Source organism: Trichosurus vulpecula, chromosome 3 (assembly GCF_011100635.1).
Source record: "Trichosurus vulpecula isolate mTriVul1 chromosome 3, mTriVul1.pri, whole genome shotgun sequence".
NCBI classification, from domain to species: Eukaryota; Metazoa; Chordata; class Mammalia; order Diprotodontia; family Phalangeridae; genus Trichosurus; species Trichosurus vulpecula.
Genome location: NC_050575.1, coordinates 95,991,966 through 96,016,043, shown reverse-complemented (window position 1 = coordinate 96,016,043; position 24,078 = coordinate 95,991,966). Strand labels below are relative to the sequence as shown.

General features: G+C 43.4%; 1 protein-coding gene across 6 annotated transcripts in view; it reads right to left on the bottom strand.

Moving 5' to 3' along the window:
• The window catches only part of NSD1 (nuclear receptor binding SET domain protein 1), a 141,896-nt gene extending 123,132 nt beyond the window's left edge, over positions 1-18,764 (bottom strand). For 3 of the 6 annotated variants that reach the window (XM_036750749.1, XM_036750744.1, XM_036750747.1), the window contains exons 1-2: positions 18,656-18,764; positions 8,595-9,559 (exon numbers count right to left, since the gene is read on the bottom strand). In XM_036750749.1, the coding sequence (XP_036606644.1) occupies positions 8,595-9,542 (948 nt within the window). In that variant the 5' untranslated portion in view covers positions 9,543-9,559; positions 18,656-18,764. Of the gene's footprint in view, positions 1-8,594; positions 9,619-10,735; positions 11,157-18,655 lie in introns of those variants that run through there. The other 3 variants (XM_036750748.1, XM_036750745.1, XM_036750746.1) reach the window with 3 other exon arrangements.
• Positions 18,765-24,078: the final 5,314 nt, after the last annotated feature.

The following is a 24,078-nucleotide window of genomic DNA, read 5'->3' as shown; positions in this document are numbered from 1 at the left end:
CAATACCTCTGGTCCAAGGACAAGCTGGGTATACAGCTTTTTCTCTTAAGGGAGTCAGAAACAATGTGTAAAAGAGAATCTAAGGGTCAAAATATCCTTAAGCTCATTTAAGATGTTAAATTTGTTTTCTACTGGATATGGTAATCTCTGCTCAAATGGGAAGGCTGATGCTAGTAGACTGCATCAAGAGGGAAAAGTGGATCAGGTATTTATGCTATCTGGCACCATTTTGGGGGGGAGGGGGAACCTCATGAGGGACGGAGGGAGTATTGGGAGAGGCTGCACGAGGAGTGGCAAACCAGCTATGGTTAGAAATGGAAGTCAAACAGTCTGTGCCAATTAGTAGCAAGACTGGCCTAAGAATGGCCACTACACTTCTGGGCTGGGAGAGATCTGGGAGACTCAATCTCTAAGATTTTTTTTTTCTGTATATTGTAATCTAATTATACTATTTACTTCTGAAAAAATATTTGGACATTGTTAAACATTAAACCATGAAACCTGAAAAATTTGCTTACCCATAAATTTGGAGGTTGGTTCCAAGTTACAAAGCAAGTTTGTCAACTTCGGATGTGCTCTCCACTCCCTCACATTTTACAGAAGAAACTGACGGTCAGGTGAAGTTAATAGCTTAAAGGCACACATCTACTTAAATAACTCCTCCCTTTATAAGGTGTATGAATAAAGTGCCCTCTTTCACCACATCAGTTAAGATATACAGAGGTACACATAGAGTCAAAAATGCGAGCACATTTTATTTTTCAAAAAAAGTGGAACTGTGTTGTCACCTGGGAAATCTTTCACACCATTTAGCAAACTACATGAAACAAGCTGTATTTCATGTGTGCATTCAACTGTCTACCTGGCTAACAACAGAAGTGAAATGTGGATCAGGTTTTTAAAAATGCCCAATCTTTTTGTTGACACAATTTGCAAAACCATCCTAACTAAATATAAAAAGTCTATGGTAAAGTAGTACTAAACATATATAAAATGAAATTAATGATAGAGAAGGAAGAACTGTCAACAGTCAGTTGTTTGTCCAATGATTTCTGCTACTAAAGCACCACACAGCCATGGGGGCAGGTCACCACTTGAACGTTTCCATTTGTAAAATTCAAATAAAATCTGCTTCTCTTCAGTGCTCTCCCTATTGACAGTAGAAAAATCAAAAGTGGATGAAATTGCCAAAATTATGACATTTGGAGACAGCCCATTTTATATACCTTGAACAGATGCTGTAGATAGACAATGAGTTCAGTCCAGGATGGACTGGAGAGTGGGCATTTGGAAACTTCATACAGTTTTCAATGATCCCAAACTACTCGATTCTGTGAAACTCTTTTTAGCAATAACATTCTCTAATGAAAAAAATTAACATGGCTGTTAATAAGATCTCAGAATAATAAAAATTAGAGGTAACCCAAAGGGTATTCACTGGAAAGGAGACTATGCCACATATTTACCAGTGTGGAGCTACACAAAAAATGACTAAAGGACATCATCAAGAAGCTGAGTTAAAAGAATATACATGATGACTACAACAATGTAAATAAAGATGACACTAAAAGGCAATGAAACTCACATCTAATTCAAGGGACAATAATGGAACTCAACTACTTAAGTTAAAGCTCACAGCCTTCCTTTCTGTTAACAGAAAACTACAATAGGGAAAAATTATCATGTACTATCGCTCCATTTAAACTACTATTTTCCAGGAACATACTTTCTTTGAGATTTATTAAGAAGTGTCTATTTTGTCAAAACAAAATACAGAAATAATAAAAACCTGTTCTAAAAGACATCATCAAAGACAAATATTACTAGAAAAAGTGGGTCAGTCATACAGCAAAAACAAGGGAAAAGAGATGCACATATAGAATGTAAATTGTATCAATAAGATGAAAGGAAGGCCTCTAGATCATTGAGTACAGAAAGAGCAGAATCAGAATGTAGCCATAGCATGGATTTCTGCACTAGCAAAGGGAATCATAAAACCAATGAGATACAAATCCTTTAGAGTGGTTCCTTTGGAAGGCCACAATTATTCCAATGATGTTCCCACATCTTTATTCCAATGATGCTCCAACTACTCAAATAGGTGTGGGCTCCTTGTGAGAACTGTTCAAGAGCCTGACAAAACAATCAGTCTCATCACTTGAGAAAGAAAAATGCTACCCCTTTGGGGTTGATGATCTTCCATGTTAGACATCAACACAACCTTTAATAACTTTTGGCCACCTCTAAAAATCAAATACTACCTCCAAGGAAAGATTTGTCACCAGTGAAGCTGGTCAAAAGAATCTACTGAAAATTGTAAAACTACTGTGTTTAGAATGCCAAGGTCTGTCGATTCCTCTGCTTAGAATATACTCCTTGAACATCTCCACTTGTTCCACTACTTCTCTTTCGAGATTCTGATGCAGGAAGACCCTGATGTGGGAATACCTCTTCCATGAAAATTTCTCTATTCCTTACAGCTAGAAGTAATTCATTCTTCCTCAATTTCTTACCGCTTTCCTATGCACCCATCATATTCTACCTTCTATTACACTTAGGTAAATGTCATAATCCCCTATTAAATAATAGTTTTAATAGTACTACTAAATAATAGTAAATTCTTAAGAGTGCAAGAAATATCATTTTTACAACTTTTATCTCCCTCAGAATCCAGTATAAATTCCCCTCCCCGCACAAAAAGCAAGCAGTAGATAAATCTTTGAGGAATTTGAAAGTGTATAGTACAGTAACATAATAAAAAATATGCATCTTCTGTATGTAAAATTAAATCATCCTCTTCTCAAGAAACACCTTAAAACATCAAAAACAGCGATACCACCACTAGGCCTATACTCCCAAAGAGATCAAAGAAAAAGGGAAAAGATCCTCATATACAAAAATATTCATAGCAGCTCTTTTTTGCAATGGCAAAGAACTGGAAACTAACAATCAATTGGGGAAGGGCTGAACAAATTATAGTATACAAATAAAATGTTTTACTATTGCTCCCCATAAGAAATGACAAGAAGCAGTTTCAGAGAAACCTGGCATGAACTGATGCAGAGTGAAGCAACCAGAAGTAGAAGAACAATTTTATACAATGACAACATTGTAAAGATAAACTTTGAAAGATTTATGAACCAACCACAGTTTCAGAGGAGCAATGAAACATGCTGCCTTCATCCTGACAGAGGTGATGGATTCAAGCCTTTTTGGACACAGCCCATATTGGAATTTGTTTTGCTTGGCTATTCATATTTTAAAAATGTTTAGCTTCATGAGCTAAACAAAAAAATAAGGAAACACTGATTTCACTCCTTGAAAGCCTCACCAGACAATGACTGGAACTACTTTTGAGATAGTATAATAAACTAATTTATATAGGTCAGGAAATGGGATATTCTGATTAATACAATAGTTTATCACACCTGGATTACCAATTTCAAAAACTCAAAACAGTACTACATATGTAACACTAAAGACTACACTGAAGTTGATTTTTCTTTGAAAATTCTGAAGGTATCTCAGGAATCTTGGAATGAACCAAGAGGTCATTTTATAAATCAACTGATACTGGTCAGAATTATAAATTTCAAAGAATTGGGTGGGATTCTGATTGGTAATGACCCTATCCCCAAGCCTGAAAAACAATTTTTGCCTTGAGGGGAAAAACTTACTTTAAAAAAATCCAGATTAATGGTGTTTATGCCATTTTAAAAAACTTTTGCTAATAAAGGCTATCTTCCAGAATATCATTCTGAGCTCTAGTCATTGACTTTAAGAGTAACAACTGGTTCTACATAATCAGGAGTCTACTGTGTGCTAACTACTCATTTTACAAAATCAGTTAACAGAATTTCTGCATTAGCATTATAAGCTGTCCACTGAAATTCATTACATAAACAAAGCATAAAAAAATCTCCCCTAGGGCCATTATGGGTTTTATTCAAGTCAATACAGTATTATCACTGTTAAAATTGGCATAAGATTTCGAGATCATAGATAGTCAAGGACCACAGAAATCAATTAGTTCAATCTGCCTCATTTTGCAGATGAGGAAACTGAGTCTGAGCAAGGTGAACTGACCTTCTCAAGGTCACATAGAAGCAGAAGTCAGTGCCGGATGGTAATAGGTAACCAAAATCAGAATCTAAGATTGTAGTAAAGAACAGTATTCTAAAGTTTCCCATAAATCCTTGCAAGAAACTTTAAAATTGGTATTGTACTCTACCTATTAGCCATTAATCCTAATATCAAACGCTAGCAGCATAATTATCACACTAAAAAAAAAATTCTGTGCAAAAGCCAAGCTCAATTTTTGGAAATAGTTTAAAAAAATTGAGTGTCATATCTCCCCATTGTTCAGGGACTGACATGATGTAATTGTAGTTTCTGCATATCTATTTCAAGAAAATCAGAAAATATTTTATTTGAACCATTTGAACCATTACCATGGTTTCTGAAACAAAAATTCCAATGAATATTAGGCAAATAATTTTGTCTAATAACCCCAGTGTTATTTGCATTGAATATATACATAATCTGTACACTGCCTACTTTTACCAGGAAGAACTGAAAAGCTCCAATTACAGCAGTATGTGAAATTAGAGCTTACGCAGGGAATATGCACTCATAAAAAACGCCCCCCCCCCCCAAACCCCTACCTTTAGACTTTTACCAGGATATGAGGGAATATCACATAACCTGTAATTATTCTTAATTTAATCCAAAGTGCAAATGTAATTGTTTATACCCGAAAATGGATCCCTTTTTTCCTTCTAGTAATATTTATAATTGGTAATATTTTACTAAACATATAAAAATTTGGAAACCTTCCAAAATAACTTTTTACCTAAGAGATACTTTTATTTCAAAAACAAAATTAAGACATAGTAAGCAAAAGATTCAAACGTATGATTTCCTCAGTTCTACAAGGTTTGCAAAGAGAGCTACATTTGAATCTGTGCCCTACCACTTATTCCACGGTGAAACCTTGGAAAAGTAACAATCTCTATGAGCTTCAGTTACCTCATCTGTAAAATAAGGAGGTTCAATTAGGAGGACTGTAAGGCCATCTACCTTTGACATTCTTTAACCTCTTTATCTATGAAAAAAGCATTTCTGAAGAAATTAAGTTAAAAAACCACTTTATGGGCCTTAACAGGTTTGAATTTTTAAAATGGTCTTCTTAATTATAAACTAAACATACTCCTAACAACAAAAAAGGATCTCCAAAGATGTGGAAAAACTGGAACACTAATGCATTGTTGGTGGAGTTGTGAGCTGATCCAACCATTCTGGAGAATAATTTGGAACTATGCCCAAAGGGCTTTAAAACTGGATACTCTTTGACCCAGCAATACCACTTCTAGGTCTGTATCCCAAAGAGATCATAAAAAAGGGAAAATGACCCACATGTACAAAAATGTTTATAGCAGCTCTTTTTGTGGTAGCAAAGAATTGGAAATTTAGAGGATGCCTATCAACTGGGGAATGGCTGAACACATTGTATATATGAATGTAATGGAATACTACTGCTCCATAAGAAATGGTGAGTAGGCAGACTTCAGAAAAACCTAGAAAGACCTGCAAGCTGAGTGAAGTCAGCAGAACCAAGAGAACACTATATAGAGTAACAGCAACACTGTGCAATGACCAAATTTGTTAAAGACTTAGCTCTTCTCAGCAATGCAATTATCTAAGACAATTCCAAAACACTCCCAGTGGAAAATACTATTCACATCCAGAGAAAGAACTATGGAGTCTGAATACAGATTGAAGCATACCATTTTTTTAAATTGTTTTTTGTTTTTTCTTTCTCATGGTTTTCCCTTTTTGTTCTGAATCTTCTTTCACAATGTGACTAATGTGGAAATATGTTTAATATTATACAGGTATAGCCTATATCAGATTACATGCCATCTTGGGGAAGGCAGAATGGAAAGAGGGGGAAAAAATTTAGAACTCAAAATCTTATAAAACCAAATGTTAATAACTAAAAATAAATAAATTTAAAACTTAAAAAAGAAGTCTCCACCTTTCCTGGACCTCACTCCAATTCAGGGGCTGCTTCTGCAATATTCATACCTAAGACTTTTGGCAAGGCTGAGACATTAAAAGGTTGAAAGTACCAATAGTAAGGGTCAAATAGCAAATTATTTAGGTTGAATAAAATAAGAAGGCTCAATGAAAGAAGCCAAGTTATTCACTGCCCAAGGTAATGATGCTATTTAATGATGGAATTATAACCAACCATCATTAATAACAAAACAAGATTTGCAAATAAGAAAGGACTTGAAATTCCAGTAGGTAGATCTCTATCATAAGATGATGAATATCATAAAATGATAAATAATCCATATGGAAGTTCTAAAAGGTAAGAAGAGGGTCTTTTCCAAACCTTTCTATAACCCTAGAGCTTATAAACACATTGTCTTACACACAATAAACAATCACAAAATGTTTATTGATTATGCTAAGGCAGGTAAAAACTAACAATTAACCAGACATGACCAACTCTGTTCAGCATACCTGGAAATTATGAATTTTATCATTTTATGGAGTAGATGATGTCTGAGGTCCCTTCCAGTTCCAATACTGTGATCCTACTACTTGACAGCATTATTTTAAATTAATTGGCAGCTCTTAATTCTAGGTCCTGGGGAAAGGAGAGGCTGAAAAATCTAATTCCAGAGATTCCAAATAGGGTGAACTGGGCATTTCAGTGATAAAAACTGAGTTCCATGCATTAAAAAAAAAAAACAAAAAGGAAATTAATCATTTTTATAATCAAGAGACATTTTTGGTTTGAGGGGTTTTTCCCCAAATTTCTTCAGGTTCTATATATGTTAAACTAACAGAGCACTCTATGACTATCACAACTTAGAAAAGCAACAATTCAGAGACCTGTCTCACATACCACTGTTTCTGGAAGGATTCATTCCAAATGCTAAGGAATTGATTAACTTCATATTTTTAAGATTGTATTTAAAGATCAAGGCCAAAAGTAAAAGCAGAACCACCTATTTCACCCACATTTGAGCCAAAGGCCTTTAAGATTGGAACCTTCTTCATTAAACCCATAGCAGTCTTCAAGTCAAGTTAAATTGTTCACTTAAAATATCCATGTCTTCCAAATCTACGTAAGTTTGGGTTACTCCAAATAGTGTATGTATAGCATCTGGAAATAGCTCCAAATGGTTTAAACACACACACACACACACACACACACACACACCCCCTACAGATCTATTTCCTTGAAGGCACTCCTAATATTTACCTCTACTTCCAAGGAGCACATGCATTCAAGAAAAACATGTCTCTAGCCTTACATGCAGGCTTTACAAGAAAATCAAGATAAAACTATACATAAAAATTAAATGAACTCCAAGGAATATTATTTCTTTTGCTTCAATTTCCAACAAGTTGACACAAAAACTCATCCATTCCAGTAAATCTCAACTTCTTACACCAGAATATACTCAAGCATTACCAAAAAAAAAAATCTGCAGTAATTAGAAATAAATCCATATACCCAAAGCCACACTAAGGAATCAGAGTATTTCAAGGAAAGCTGAGACATATCTAAGATATGAATCAACAGAAACAAAAGTGACACACCCACATTCTCCTTCTGTAACTTTAAAGGACAGCTCAGCTATTTGGTAGAGTTCTTCAAGTACCCCAAAGAATCACCACATACCATAAAATTATCCGTTGATAAACCTTTCCCCACAATGGTCATTTCTGAAGCATTTGTTGGGAAAGCAGCCCTTTCTTAGTAACAACACTGATGACCATGACAGTGTGTAAAGGAGCAAAGAAAATTTCAGTGTCGAAACTACAATCCTGACTTAAAAAATCACCTAGTTAAATTCCCTTATGACACATTAGTTAACTGAGGCACAAAGTGATTTGCCCAACCCTTCACAGACTATTAACTGATTTTATAATAAGAACCTTTCAACTTTTTAAAACTAGTGTCTAGGTGATTCATTTTTTACTTTTTAAGCACTAAAATTATCAATTACTTCAGTACTAAAATTACCTTGAGGTTCCTATAATTGTGCCTTGTCTCCAAAGCCATGCCTTCAACAACATGAAATTCAGAGCAGCAACCAGAACTTTAAACGTAATCTGACTTATTATGCATGATGAACACTGGAAGTTTTTGGTTTGTGCCAAAAAGATGTAGTTCCATGTACAGCAACAGCAACCTTATCTCAACTAAAAGGAATCAGCCTTTCCTATAAAGGCTTAATGAAAAATTGAAGGCCAAGTAAAAAGCAAGTGTCACTGACAGACAGCAAAGCCTATCACTATTTGCTTAAATGCTAAAACAAATGTACACTATTAGCTCTAAAACCTTTTTTAAAGTAGATTTGAAACTAAGCCTGACTTCTCTTGAAAATCACTTGAAATAACCAAGCACATAGAAAACACAGATCTAAATTTGAAATACATTAGATTTTCCTTGTCAATAATGACCAAGAGGTTTCCAATTACAAAATGACACACAACAGAGATTCTATTAGCAATTATCAGTTTCTAAAGTTGTCTGTAATACATGTTAAGTTGTACCAAAAACTGCTTACAAATTGTAATTCTTGTGAAGTAGATGATGATGATGTTCCAGGTAATTCTATCATGTTTCCTAATGTACTGGTACTGGAGTCTGGATCATCCTGAAAAGATAAATTTATGGAGTTTAATTGTTCTTCTAATGTAATATTTGTATCTCCTAGTGAACAGGGGCCTGGGTGAAGCTCTGGCTTTTCAATTCTGCTGTCCATGGCAGTTCTTTGATTATTTTTCTGCATTTCGTTTTGAGGAGCTAATGGTAAAACTGGTGACTTTATTTCACAACTTTCTGTTGGGCTGTCTTGTTCAATTCCCATGAGCACTTCTATACCATTCTCTGATTGGGGCTTGTAATTGCAGGTAGAATTTGTCTTAGTTAGGTCTTGCCTTGTTTTCTCAAAGTTTTCGTCTATACTGTCATCCTCTGTGCCTGGCTGCTCTGTGTCCATTTCAGACTCTATATCTGTATCTGCATCTTCCATACAAACAAAATTGTCAAAGTGTAGAATCCCATTCTTGACAGTCTTTGTCATTTTTACCTTGAACTCAGGGGAGTCATTATAAGTGGGTTCCTGTTTCATAGCAAGTGCTCTTGGATCACCAGGACTCAAGGAAGTGCAAACATTTGGTGACCCAGATCTTGAATCTCTCTTTTCAGGGTCCTGAAGGGATTCTGATCCATCAGCAGACCCATTTAAATATTCTACATTGATCATGGAGGCCAAATCCTGTAGTCGCCGCAGTGGAATGTAACAAGATGATGGATTTTGTCCATAAGTAATTTTGGATGTTCCACTATTAATGGCAGCCGATAACTGCATAGCACACCCATTAAGAGGCTCAGAAATATTGGATTGACCATTACCGAAAGGGGTGTCCTTTTCTTCAGGGGCATCTAAATCCACTGTATTGGAAAAGGGCTGCAGACAATTTCTTCTGGGCAGTTCACAGGTTTGATCCATTCTGGGCCAACATCAACCTGCAAACCAAAAATAAGGCAATCACTGAGAGTGAAAAGAACCATCTGTCTTCTTTGCTCTCCAAAATGGCAGCACTGCTTAAGAGGCCTATGTCTCCTCAAAGCCTTTCCAACACACTTCCACAGGAGAAAAAGTTCGTCAGGTCAAACTGGGCTCAGGACACTACAATACCATCCTCCCAGGGGAGAGCAGAGGGGCGCAGATCCCCGCACATGGTCTCCAACAGCAGCTTTTTCCTATGCTGCGGAGAGAGGGGGTGGCCAGTTGGTTTCTAACTAAAATTAAAATCTCCTGGAATTCGGTAGGAGATGTACTCTCAAAGGAAAGAGTCAGCGCCCCCCAAGGACAAACGGAGCCGTCAGCACCAGTTTTCTCCTAGTTGGGGAACCTGAGCAGAGAGGTGGGCTTTGGTGCGGTGGCACAAAAAGGATTCCCCCCCTCCGGGTCCAGTCACAATAGCGCTGCACCCTGCAAACCGAGCAGCAAAGACCGGCCAAGAGACCACAGGCAATCATTTCTCCCTTCGTCGTCGTCAGCGTCCTCCTGCGCCTCCTCCCCAACAGCCCCGGCGCCCCGAGGGCCAGCACCTCGGGTGACCGACGAGGAGTCAGGGCAGAAGCAGTTGTGGCTGTTGCTGCTGCGGCTGCAGATTGACAAACATGGCTGCTGCTGCCTGCCCCCAGCCCCCGCTCCTGCCTGCTCCTTCCCAGAGCCCCGCACGCTCATCAATATTCAGCGGCCTGCAAACTTTGCAGCCAGGAGGCTGCCCCCACCGACACCTCCCACCTGCTCGGCTGCAGGCCTTCCGGCCTGTCCGACTGCCCTGGGCCTGAGGGACTACCCCCGGGTACCTGGGGCCCGGGGGGAAGAGGGGCACCCGGGTTGCAACTCGGCCCAGGCCCCGGGGGGAGGGGAGGAAGTTCGCAGCAGGGGCCGGCTAGGCCCGAGCGCGGCTGGTAGTGATGGAGAGGGGAGGGGGCCATACTCCTCCTCCTGCTGCTGCTACTGCTGCTGCCTAGGCCACTGGCTCGGTTCGGCCCGGTTCCGCCGGCCGGGCCCGCGAGCTCATTCTCGCGCTGCGGCCGCAGCTGCAGCCGAGCAGGGATGGTGTTCTCCCCGGCTCCACTACCCCCCCCTCCAACTCCGGCCGCCCCGCCCCCCCATCGCCCCCTCACCTCACACGGCCGCCACCATCTTCCCTGCCAGGCCCGGCCCGGGCCGGCCCTCCCCTGCTCAGCGCTCGTGGCGCCCCCTCCCCGGCCCGTCTGCTGGGGAGGGGGGCTGACCTCATTACGCTGGGTAGGGGGTAAGGGGTAGCAGTGAATGGGGAGAAAGAAGCCGCTCGCTGCGCTCCCCCTCCCCCCTCCCCGCTTCTCTCTTCCTTGGCTGAAGGCAGCGAGCGAGCACCCGACCTGCCCCGGCCTGTTTCTCCTCCTCCTCCCTCCCCACTCACTCCCCCCCGCCGCCACCACCACCCTCCTCCACCCTGCACCGCGCGCGCTGGGGCCCTATGCGCGCGTGCGCGTGTGCGCGTGCTTCCCCTCTCCCGCCCCCGGGGCTTCGTCTCCCAGCGCGCGCTCCCTCCTCCTCACTCTTGGGGTTCAGTGCGGGTGAAGGCCGGTTCGCAACGGCGCCGCCCAATCAGCTCCGCCCCTCAGCTTCATCCCCCCCTTACTACACATACCCCCCCCTCCCGGTCTGCCACCCTCCTCGTGCCTGGCCCGCGAGCGCTGGGCCCACTGAGCTCCACGGCCCTGTGCTGTCAACTCCAGGGCCTGCTTCGAGGGGGGGGGTTAGGGTAAGGGTGAGAGCTGTATCCGACGGCGCCTCCGTCGGAAGCCCAGTGAGGGCCGGCGATGTCAGGCTAGAGTATCTCTGCGGCACCTCGCACACCAATGGGCGCCGCCACCCCTGCTTCAGCTCCGGGCCCGGCTGCAGCCGCACATGGCTCTGCCGCCGCCTGCACTCCCCGGCTCTCGGTGCCAGGTGGTGCCGCCTGGCTTGGCCTGCCCCAGCTCCGCACCTGGCGGCAGCGGCGACTACCACTGCAGTGGCCTTGCCCACCCCTCTCCTCCTCCTCTTCCTCCTCCTCCAGGCCCGCAGGCCTTCCCTCCCTCCTTCCTTGCCCGCCTGACCCGGCTCGGCCCGCGTCAGTCCTGGCCTCCATCTTAGGTTTCAGCCAGGGCTCCCCATCCACTGGGCACCTGCCCCCCCCCGGGGGGCTGGACCAGCCCCTCCCCCACCGTGCTCTAGGGCCCACCTGGGTGCCTGGGCTGGGGGGGCTCCCCACGGCCTCAAGCCCGCCCCCCCCCGATGTGGCGGTTGCAGGTGATCTTACAGCTACCACTCCCAAAAATTTATGTATTATAGATACCACCACCACCGACCCAGCTGAGCAGGAAACAAAATGGAGGCAGCTGTTGGTCTCCCTGAACGAACCTGGAGCAGCCCCAAAGATTGGCTCGCCGGCTCAGGCCGGGCCTTCGGGGTGGCGGCTGGCTAGGCACCGCGGGAGCAGGGGCTGCAGCTTCAGCGGCTGTCCCCTGGAGCTGGGGGGGGAAGGTTGAGGGGGGAGATACCGTCTGGCTCTTCGCATACCCCCTCCCACCTCCTCTTCCCTCCCCCTCCCCGCCGATGGTGGTGCAGCAGCGCCCAGCAGCTTGGGTCGGGTTACCCCACCCTGCGGCCCGGCCTGGGCCACGGTCCCCACCCTCAGGCGGAAGGACCACCCGCCCCGCCCCCCCTACACGCACCCTAGCCCAGGAGAAGCCCAGGGGAAGTGGTGGGGGGAGACACACAGGACCACCCGCCCCCCCCCCCGCAGCGAGGGCGGCGGGTCCCACTCAACGCGATCAGCTCCCTCCCTCCCCGTCTGCCTGCCTGCCTGCAAGTGTGTCTGCAAGCCTGCATATCTGTCTGTCTTTCGGTCCGTCCTTCCCGGGGTCCTGGCCCTTACCGTCCCGCCCCGACTCATCCGTCAAGGTCCAGATTCGAGGCCGGCTCCCTCCCTCCAGCCTGAGTCTCCCTCCTCCCATTCCCCCCCACCCTTCTTCTCCTCCTCCTCCTCCTCCCCCCAGCCCGGGGTATTGGTCCCGGTATTTCCCAGCCCGGGGCTCCCAACCCTCTACACACACTCCTTTCCCTTCAGCCCTAAAGCCTCAAGGGGTCCCTCTGGGGTGGATTTCCCTGCTCTCCAGGGTTAGGGTCTGAAGGGACTAGGAGCGGATGAGATGGGGCACTGCTCACTTCCCTAATTCCCCCCTCGCCCTCCCTTCCCCCGATCTGCTGCCTGAGCTCCTTTGCCACCCAGGGAGAAGAAGACCTGACGGTCCCCAGCGCTTCCCTGGCCTACTCGGCCCACGGTGACAGCAGGAGGCGCCTAATTATTCAGCACTTGAGCGAAGTGCACCCAGACACCAGACGGGGCGAGAGGGCGGATAAACAAAGGGCATGTGCGGTCCCGGGAGGTGCCACCACCGCTCCGAGAGAAGGCTGCTGGGCTGAGGCTGCCGCCGCTGCAGTTCTCGGCGCTGATGCAGATGGCCCTCTAGTGCAGCCTGAGCTCAGCCTTCCCGCAGCGGGGCTGAGCGGCCCGGCTTCTCTTGGGAACCAGCTTTCGCCGCTGCGGCCGCCGCCGCCGCCGCCGCCTTTTAGTACAGCCAAAAAAATAACAACCGCCACCACCCTCCACTCCCCATCCAGGGCCAGCGCCCACCCAGACCCAAAGAGCTTGGGAAGGTGGGAAGGTTCACTGGGGGACACCCAGGCGGGTTGCTGCGCTGGCTTAATGCCTGTTGCAAGTTTAATAACACAATTGGCCCGGGAGCCTTGGGAGATGAGACACTGGTTCCAGCCAAGGAACTCCCCGGATTATGTAATAACTAGGCCCAAACGGGCTTCTGCGAGGCCTGGGAACTCAGGGCTAGGAAAATCAGGAGCCTGCATTCTTCGGCCCCCCCCCCAAACCTAAGGTTCATGGTCTTCACAGTGAATTAATCCTAGATCAGTCCTTTTAAAATAAAAATTAGTGCTTAAGGGGAGTTTTTCAGGACCCAGTAGGATTCCAAGTCCCCTCTGGGTCTCCAACCAACCCCCACTAATCCTTGACCATTTCCCCCTAACCTTCAGGGCAATCATGCAATATGAATTATTATTCATCCATCCCCTGGTTGACTACCCAACCCAGGACAGCTCCACTCTTCAAAATCTACCTCCTCCAGAAAGCCTTCACTAATTAGGCAAAGAATGCCCCAAACAAATCAAAAACAACCTACCTTCAAGTACTACTCTACTTCCCTACCAATTGGGACAGGCCATGGCATAAATGCAAACTTCACTGCCATAGCAACTGTGCTTTTCTACAATCTGTGAACTCTCAACTCACCCCGGGTATGCCCTTAGTTTCCTACTCTATCACATTAAGTACTATGGACCATATGAAGTAAAAAGCTCTCTTCCAGCTCAGCCAGTCTAGGATCCTATGGAGCTATCTGAGTTGAAGTAGGAGGACAAGAAGACAAAAGACTGAACAGATTCAGCCTCTTCTATGCCTTATGGTCCCTGGGTAACAATTTACAATGATCTAGAAAGAAATGCAAGGTGCCTGCATATTTTATCACAAACAAGTCCACACCCTTATGGGGCAGATTTTAAATTGAGTCAGGTATGTATTCTTAGCCTAATGGTGGCCATCGCTTTCCTCATCTATCAAAAGGAGTCTAACTAGAGGAGATGAGATGAGGTGTAACAGAACAACCCTGGGTTTAAAATCACTCACTCACTGGATTAGAACCTTTACTAGCTGTGTGGACATTTGGCAAGGCACTTCATCTGAAAAGAATCAACAGATAAGGATACCCAGGAAAAAATGAATAAACTCTCCATGCCTCAATATCCTCAACTGTAGAATGGCAAATAATATTTATGCTACTGACTTCATAAGGTTGTTTTAAGAGAAACAATTTGTACACTTTAAAACATAAATGGGAACTATTATTGTTGTACTCTTTTCCATTTCCTAATTCAGCATTTTAAAGACTCCAAAGTAGTCCCTGTCCCTCTGATGATTGTGCCTTGGAGTCTCTCTTCCTTCCAGAAACTACTCAATTTACTAAGGTCAACTACTGCGTGAGGCTCTGGCAACTCAGACAAAATGCCACTGCCCTCAAGGAACTTACATCCCATCATCTTATCAGGAGAAAGTTGTGTGTAAGTTTAAAAACAAAATATATACACCAAGTAAATATGATGTAATTTTATTTTGGGAAGTTCGAAACAACCTCATAGAGGAGACAGGTTACTCTTGCACAGGATGTAAGTGAGAAGAAAAGAACAGTTCAGCAATACTGAGGAGATGAGAATGGTGTGTGTGTGTGTGTGTGTGTGTACACAACAGTTACTCCGACCAGTTTGGCTGGACCCTTGAGCCAATATTGAAGTATGAATAAGTTAAGAAGGCAGTTAGAGACAAGTTATAATGGGATCTAAATGCTTAGAGCCCTGGTCTTTTCTGACTAGACTCTTTCTATTACACTGAAGGATAAAGTTTCTGCCTTCAAAGAGATTATCATCTAGTGACAGGTCTCAAGATTAGTGAAAACCTGAACTCAAGTCAGCCCTAGTGCCTCTGCCACTTACTAGCTATGTGACCCAGGACAAGGCAATCCACTTCTCAGATGATTCTGTTTGCAGATCTGGAAAATGGGCCTTACAGTTACTGTTTTATAAAATGTTCATGTTAATTGAGTCCTGACTCACCTTCAGCCTCACCCTTCTTTTTCTGTCCCCTTCCCAATTCTGCTTTGTACTTCCCTTGAAAAGTCTGTACAGATGACCCTCTGCTTGTCATTCCAATCCCTTTATGACTTCCCCGCCTCCCCTTCCTGTCTTCTCACACCTAACACACCCCCCATCACTCTCTAATCCAGTGATGCTCACCTCCTAGAAGTTCTGAGCTGCAGGAACTTTCTCTGGCCATCTCTGCCTTCTCATCTCCACCTACTGGTTTCCCTTCCAAACTAAAATCTAGCTTCTCTGGAAGCCTTTCCCAGTCTCTCCTAATTCTAGTACCTTCCCCCGTTAACTGTTTCCTACTATCCTGTACAGCTTATTTGTACATCTTCATTTGTACATGTTCTGATGGCAAGCACCTTGAGGGCAGGGGCTCTGTTTTGCCTTTCTGTTTTCACCCAACACTTAGCAACCTGGAGGTACACAGTAGGCACTTAATACTTATTAAGTGACTGACCCGTTTGACATTTTAACACCTTTAGCTTTTTCTTCCCAGTTGCTCAAGGATTTTCTCATTAACAAATCCCCCCAGGGAACAAAAGCTTCTTCAGGACCACTAGACCCTGAGCAGGTAGGGGAAAATTTGACCTCATCTGGCAACATTACTGCTTCCTTCACTCACTCACTCCTACAACTAACATTTCCTGAGCTCACAGTCACAGCAATAGAGGTTCACACTCATAGAGTGCTTTCAATAATCTGGAGACAGATGATGCAAATATTATCCCAATAGCAGGTACTTACTAAATGTTCATTGAATGAATCAATTTTTGTTGTTGTCCAGTCATTTCAGTTGTGTCTGACTCTTCATGACGGCATTTGGAGTTTTCTTGGCAGAGATACTAGAATGGTTTTGCCATTTCCTTCTCCAGATCATTTTACAGATGAGGAAACTGAGGCAAATAGGTTTAAGTGACTTGCCCAGGGTCACACAGCTAACTGAAACACATCTGGTCTAAGTCATGTTGCAAGAATTTTCTGATGAATTTGACTAACACCAATAAGCCAGAACAAATCAAAAAACAGGCTACAAGATGGAGTCAGTTATGTTTCTCCCAAAATTGCCTTTCAATGCTGACTTGCCCAAGGCCACATAACTTGTAGAGACAGTTTAATGCAATAGAAAGAGCACTGAATTAGGAGGCAAAAAAGGTCAGTTTGAATGCTGGTTCTATTTACTTACCTGTATAATTACTGACAAGTCACTTCATCTCTTGGGGCCTGTTCCCCCATTTTAAAACGATGTAATTAAGACATGATCCTTTCCAACTCTAAATCCGATGATACCATGAAGTTGAAATAGTCTTTGGACTAACAGTCCACTGCTCTTTTCATTAGGGCAAGCCCCTTAATATGCTTCAAAGGAGAGTTCAGAGCAGAGGCAACCAGGGTTCAGAGAACAATGGATAGAGCTTGGGACTGGAGTCAGGAAGACTCATCCTCCTGAGTTCAAATCTAACCTCAGACAATTCCTAGCTCTATGAGCCCTGTGCAAGTCACTTAACCCTGCTTGCCTCAGTTTCCTCATCTGTAAAATGAGATGGAGAAGGAAATGGCAAAACCATTCTAGTATCTCTGCCAAGAAAACTCCAAATGGGTTCATGAAGAGTAAAACACAACTGAAAACAACTAAACCACAACAACAATGCAGAGATTTTTTTAAAAAAATCTGCCCTAAAGGAGCTCACAATCTAATAATATAGTTAAAACTCTGGCATCAGTAGTGTATGATCCACAAAAGAATGCAATAATTGCATAAGAAAGAAGTAGAAGAGACATAAGAGTTAGAAGAGACCTTAGGGGTCATATAGTCTAGCCCTCATTTTACAATAAAGGAGAAAACTGGGGTCCACAGAAGTAGTGACTTCTTAGTATAAACTTTTATTTATGTGTAGGAAGACATGATGTTCCTCACCTCCTGTAGAATGTAAGTTTGAGGAGACGGACCGTGTCATTTTTGGTTTCTGTATGCCCAGGCTAGCACACAGTAGGTGCTTTTAAAAATGGTTGAATTCAGTCTTAGTCTCAGTGTTCTTCCAGTCACCCAGGCTAACAACCTGTGAGTCCCCCTCAACTCTTCACTCACTCAACACCCCCATCAAATCAGCTGCCAAATCTTATCAATTCCCCGTTGCCTCAACATCTCTGGAATCTGCCCCCTCCTCTCTACTCACACTACAACTAGTCTAGTCCAGGGCCTAGTCTTACTTGGACTCCCCCTCCAATCTATCCACTACCATACACCTTAATAACCAGACTGATATCCACAAAAAGTAGGTCTGACCATGTCACGGAACAACTGAAGAAGCTCAATAGCTCCCTACTGTCCCGAGGATAATAGAAAAAAATCCTCTGCTCAGGCTTAAGCCCCTTCACAATCTGGCTCCAGTGTTCTCTTTCTAGGTTGAATACCTGTACATTTTGTTAGAGCCCAGCAGGCCTACTTGCAGTTCCCCATACACAAGGCCACATCTGCCATCTCTGAACCTCTGCACAGTGGCCCCAGGCCTGCAATGCTCTCCCACCTTGGCTCTATCTCATGGAATTCCTTTGTTATTGTTCAGTTGTGTCCAAATCTTCATGACCCCATTGGGGGTTTTCTTGGCAAAGATACTGGAGTGGTTTGCCATTTCCTTCTCCAGCTCATTTCATAGATGAGAAAACTAAGGCAAATAGGGTGAAATGACTTGCCCAGGGACTCACAGCTAATAAGTATCTTGAGGCTATATTTGAACTCAGATCTTCCTGAATCCAGGCCTGACTGCTGTGCCACCCAGCTGAATCCCTAGGTCTCTTCAAAGAAAATCAGCTCAATATTACTTCCTCCAAGATGCCTCGCCTGATTTTCCCCAGTTGTTAGTCTGTCACCCTTTTGTATATGTAGTTACTTAGGAGTGAACACAGTACACTCATACCATCATACCCACAGTACAATGTAAGATTCTTAAAGGCAAGGACTGTCTTTCCTTTTGTAGTTCTATACACACACACACACACATACACACACACACACACACACACCCCTCTCCCAGTGTCTAGCACAGTACCTGGCACATAGTAAACTCTTAATAAATCCCAGCTGATAGTTGATTCTCCATGTAAATAGAAAATGAGGGGGTTAAACCAGATGGATCTCTTCAAGCATGAACATTCTCCAAGTCTAGGGCCTAATCTAGTTCAGTCAACCACCTCCTTTCCACAAAAACATGTCAAGTGACTTCTTTTCTGAGCCTTCTAGCACAGCAGGCCTGGGAGATCCACCTGGGGGCATTAGCTAGGTTGTAATAAAGAACATTTGTCCTTACCTGAGTTCCGGAGCACCTTCCCAGTCAGGGCATCTCATAGCTCTTATTCAGGAGATCCCAAAGATGAGTTACTGGCATCTGCTGGCCCTCCTTTCTCAGAGAAGAGTCTCTGGGGAATGTTCCCCTGTGGCAAGAACACCTGAAACTTAATATGTTAGAAGCTGACCAGACATTTTTTCCCACAATCACTGAATTTCCCTCCCAATTTTCCAGTCCCCCACAATGACACCCCCTCCCCATTCCATTCAAAGACATCACCAACATGGGCTTGTTTTTTGTTAGGCGACATTTGCTTTCTCGATTCCTACCACAGAATACCAAAGCTAGAAGGGATGAGGAAGACAGCCCGGTACAATGGAACGAGTGCTGAATCTTAAATCAGAGGACCTGAGGTCACGTCCCACCAACCTATACATTTTCTAACTGTGGGCAAATCACTTCACCCTCCCTGAGTCTCAGAAGTCCCTTCCAGTTCTAGAGCTTTCATTCTATGGCCTCAGAACTAGAAAAGATCTTGACACACAGGTTTTCAGAGCTAAGATCATCTTGGGAATATAGAATATTAGACATGGAGAGACTCTGGAGACAATGGGCTAAGCAAAAGCCCTCTTTTCTAAAGAAGGGGAAACACAGGTCCAGACAGGGAAAAAGTCTTGCCCAAGACTGACATAATGAGTCAGTGGCAAACCCAGGTCTCCTTGGTCCTGACTCCCAGGCCTGCGCTTTTTCCTATAATAGGGTACAATGTAGATCCCTACAGTGGAGTACTTTCAAAAAGGCTCGCTCTGGTCCAACCTTCTCTCACACTCCTCCCATTCGCAGACTCTTTTCCAGCCAAACTGGACTACTCTCCATCCCCCATTCTCATTTATACCCTCTCTCTCACCTCCATGCTGCTCAGGCCAGCCACATTTCCGGAATGAGCTTTTCCCAAACAATTCTTTTGAACGAAATCCCTCCCCCTTCTTTCAGGGCCCAAGCTTTTCCTCAACGAAGCCTTTTCTGACCCTACCCACCCTCTGAAAAGTTAGTGGAATTAAATTTCTACTAGTCCTTCCCAATGTGCACAAGGTTCATCCTCTCTTCTACCATAATTATTTGTGTACCTGACTTCTCCCTCAATATGTTAGTTCCTTAAGAACAGGATACATGTCCTATCTATCTGCCTTGCATATGTATACCAAGGACCCAATGTTCAGTGAATGAATGAATTTAGTGCTTTGGAGTGAAAGCTCCTTGTAAGTCACAAGAATAAAATCAGAACCAAATTCTCACAATCCCAACAGGCCTTGCCACAGGGGCAGCTAGGTGGCGCAGTGAATAGAGCATGGACCCTGGAATCAGGAGGATCTGAGTTCAAATCTGGCCTTGGACACTTGACACATTTACTAGCCGTGTAACCTTGGGCGAGTCACTTAACCCCAATTGCCCTGCCTTCCCCCCTCAAAAAAAAAAAAACCAATAGGCCTTGCCACTGCCTGGGCTTATACTCTTAGAAGAAAGACATCAAGACACCAATGGTCACCACCATGCTGGCTGAGGAAAAGAGATCTACGTGGAAGTTTAGGGTGAATACTGGGTAAACTTTCTCCCCAAGAAAAACTTGGCATAGTACTAGACATACAAGGTTGAATAACGGATAATATTGAAGGTTCCTTGGCTCATGGCTCCAGAAATTTAACATTGCTGGGCTAAGTGGATTTATGGTGTCTGCATTCAATCATAGCAATGAGCATGGAGCTATGATGGGGTCCTTAAAACATTGAATGGTAGAGCTGGAAGGCTCTACCAGATTTAGAAAGGGCCTTAGAAAACACAACTCCAGGGCACAAGAGAAATAAAATTGAAACCATAATAATCCCTTATGTGTGTACAGCACTTTGCAGTTTACAAAGGCCCTCAATACTTGCCAGGAATGTCATAAAGATGATTCAGGCTTCAGAGTGAGGATGGACTGGCTTTCACCAGATTTAGAGCTAAAAAGAACCTTACAGGAGATCAGCCAGGTCAACCCACTCATCAGACAGATTAGGAAACAAACCCTACTTTATAAGTAACAACTTCAGACAAAATCCTGGTGGAATGGCTAGTATGACGGAAAAGGAAAATGACAAATTTTGGAGGGGATGTGGGACGATTGCGACATTAATGCATTGTTGGTGGAGTTGTGAACTGGTCCAATTATTCTGAACCAATTTGGAACTGTGCTCAAAGGGTTATAAAACTGTGCATACCATCTGACCCAGCAATACCACTGCTAGGTCTGTAGCCTAAGGAGATTTTTACAAAGGTGGGGGGGGTGGGGGGGGAGCGGACTCATATGTACAAAAGTATTTATAGCAGCTCTTTTTGCGGTGGCAAAGAACTGGAAATTGAGGGGATGCCCATCAATTGGGGAATGGCTGAACAAGTTGTAGTATATGGTTGTGATGCTATGAGAAATGATGAGCAGGATGCCTTCAGAAAAACCTGAAAAGTAAGCAGAACCCAGAAAACTTTGTACACAGTCACAGCAACATTGTGAGATGATCAACTATTATCAGCAATACAGAAATCCGAGCCAATTCTGAAGGACTTAAGAGAAAAAGTGCTACCCTTTCTAGAGAAAGAACTGATGAGAGAATCTGAATGCAGATCCAACAGCGTGCTGGGTTTTTTTGCTTTCTTTATTTTTGTTTTGGTTTTTTTGGTCTGTGTTTTCTTTCATAACATGACTAATATGGAAATGTGTTTTGCATGACTGTACATGTATAACCTTTATCAAATTGCTTGCCTTCTCAATGAGGGGGAAGCAGAAGAAGAGTGGGAGAGAATTGAGAACTCAAAATTGTAAAAAATGAAGGTTAAAAATTGTTTCTACATGGAATTGGGAAAAAAATAACTTGCTTTTTTAAACCAACTTCCTGGTCAACTCCACACTCTACTGCTTGCATTCTAGCCACCATCCTTATATCCTTAATATCTAGCACCAAACCCTGGTGCTAGATAGCTTTCACCAGTCTTGCCTAAATCTTCCACTCCACTTCCCAGCAAAGGGCACATCATGCTTGGGCAGTCATCCTCATTACTTCCCCCTACAACTCTTTCTTCTTTTGAGCTCCCCAGATGTATCATCTTTCCCCGTTAAAAATATAAGCCCCTTGAGGGCAGGAACTGTTTTGTTTGCTTCTATTTGTATACCAAGAGCTTAGCACAGCCCTGAGAATAAGCAAGTACTTGATAAGTTTTCTATTTACCTATCTACCTACCTATAAGAAGTTGTGGCAATGAGATAGTGAAAAATCTCCAGATTGAGGAGGAAAATTGATATGAGGAAGTAACAGGAAACCAACCTCAGGCAAACTAAATAAAGATGGATTATGGAGGACTCTGAATAAAAGAGAGAATCTCAAAACTGGATGGGGTCTCAAGAGGACATCTAGTCTGAAACACACTTGACCAAAAAATCAGTACTACAGCATACCAGAAAAGTGATTATCCAGATCAGGGGTGGGGAACCTGCAGCCTTGAGGTCATGTATGGCCTCGTAGGTCCTAGGTCCTTGGCTTCAGCCTTTTGACTGAGTCCAAGTTTTACAGAACAAATCCTTTTACTAAGGAGATTTCATCTGTGAAGTTTGGATTCAGACAAAGGGCTGCACTTGAGAACCTAGAGGGCCTCGAGGCAGAAGGTTCCCTACCCCTGATCCTGACCTTGTATGAAGACCTCCAATGAAGAGAAACCATCTAACTCAGGAGACAACCCATTCCCCAGGCTTTAAGTGCCAACTAAAATCTCATCTTCTACAGAAAGCCTTTCCCAACCCCTCTTTTTTTAAATTTAAATTTATTTTATTTTTAATTTATGGAATAAAACAATCATTTCCATAACATAGTATAATAAAAAAGATGACTGCACATGAAACTGCAAATCAATTATGTATAACTTGCTATTCCTTTTAAATATATAATAAAGTTATCATGTAAATTTCTTTTTTTTCTTCCCTCTCCCCAACCATTCTTAATTTTAGCATTTTCTTCCCATTAATTATCTCCATTTGATCCAGTACCTATCTTGTTTGTGCTTATTTGTTTGCACATTGATTTTGAGTTCCAAGAGGGCAGGGACTCCATTTTGCCTCTTTTTGTAGCTCTAGTGCTTACTTAGCACAGTGCCTATACAAAATTAGGTGCTTAATAAATGTTTGTTTATTGAACTGACTGTTGGACAACTCTGATTATCAGCAACCTAAATCTGCCTATCTTCTACCCACTGCTCCTAGTTCTGCTCTCTAGGGCCAAACAAAACATTTCTAGCCCTGCTTCCACCAGTCAGAACAGCAAATACTTGAAGACAGCAATCACATCCTCACCTAGCCTTCTCTTCTCCAGACTAAATGTCCCTAGCTCCTTCAACCAGTCTTCCTATGGCATGGTCACCAGTCTCCTCAAAAGCCTAGTCATCCTCCTTTGGACACTCTCCAGTCATCTGGAGCAGAATACAGCAGGACAACCAATGACCTACTCTGGTCTAGAAAGTGGGCCACTCTTAACACTGCTTAAAATCACATCAGCACTTTTTAAGCTGCCGAGCCACACCGTTTTCCTGTTTCCAAGTCTGCCGTCTACACATTTCCCCAATACTATGTGTACTTAAACAGCTTATTCCCCGAATCCAAGTACAGTACGCCTACTAAATTTCATTTCATTAGATTCATGGGTTAAAGTGAATATAATCAATGTAAAGCACTGGCCACAACAAGGAGGCCAAAAGAGCCCAGAAATTGCCTCTTCAGAAGTACAATTCTCCTTCCCAAGTAGAGACATGACAGGCAAGACGAATGGTGGTTGAGAACCCAAACTCAATTATAAAACAATACAGAAAAGATTGCTTTTGAGTCAATCTAGTCTTATCTAATTCCTCATGACCCCATTTGGGGTTTTTTTGGCAGAGATACTGGAGTGATTTGTCATTTCCTTCTCCAGCTCGTTTTACAGATGAGGAAACTTAGGCAAACAGGGTAAAGTGACTCCCCAGGGTTACACAGCTAGGAAGTGTCTGAGCTCATATTTGAACTCAGATCTTCCTGAATCCAGACCCAAGCTCTAGCCACTGTGCCACCTAGCTGCCCTGAAGAGAATGGTAGAAGATAAATCGGCATCCCCTAAAAGCAAAAGGGGGAGGCAAAAACAAGTCTAAAAAAAGCCTGGCAAGAGTCCCAACTAAGTTGTATCATCCCAAGATTATTTCTATGTGAAACTGGACGGAAGAGAACAAATAGAAAACGGCATATAACTGTCAGTGTTTCTATAACTATTCAACTCGAACACCTGGGTCTCCTCTCCAATGAGCTATATGAACTAAAAGAAATGGTTCTTAAGAAGACAAAGTCCAAAAGAAGTGCTGGACCAGACCAAGTGCACACCAAAGAAATCTCTACTGGA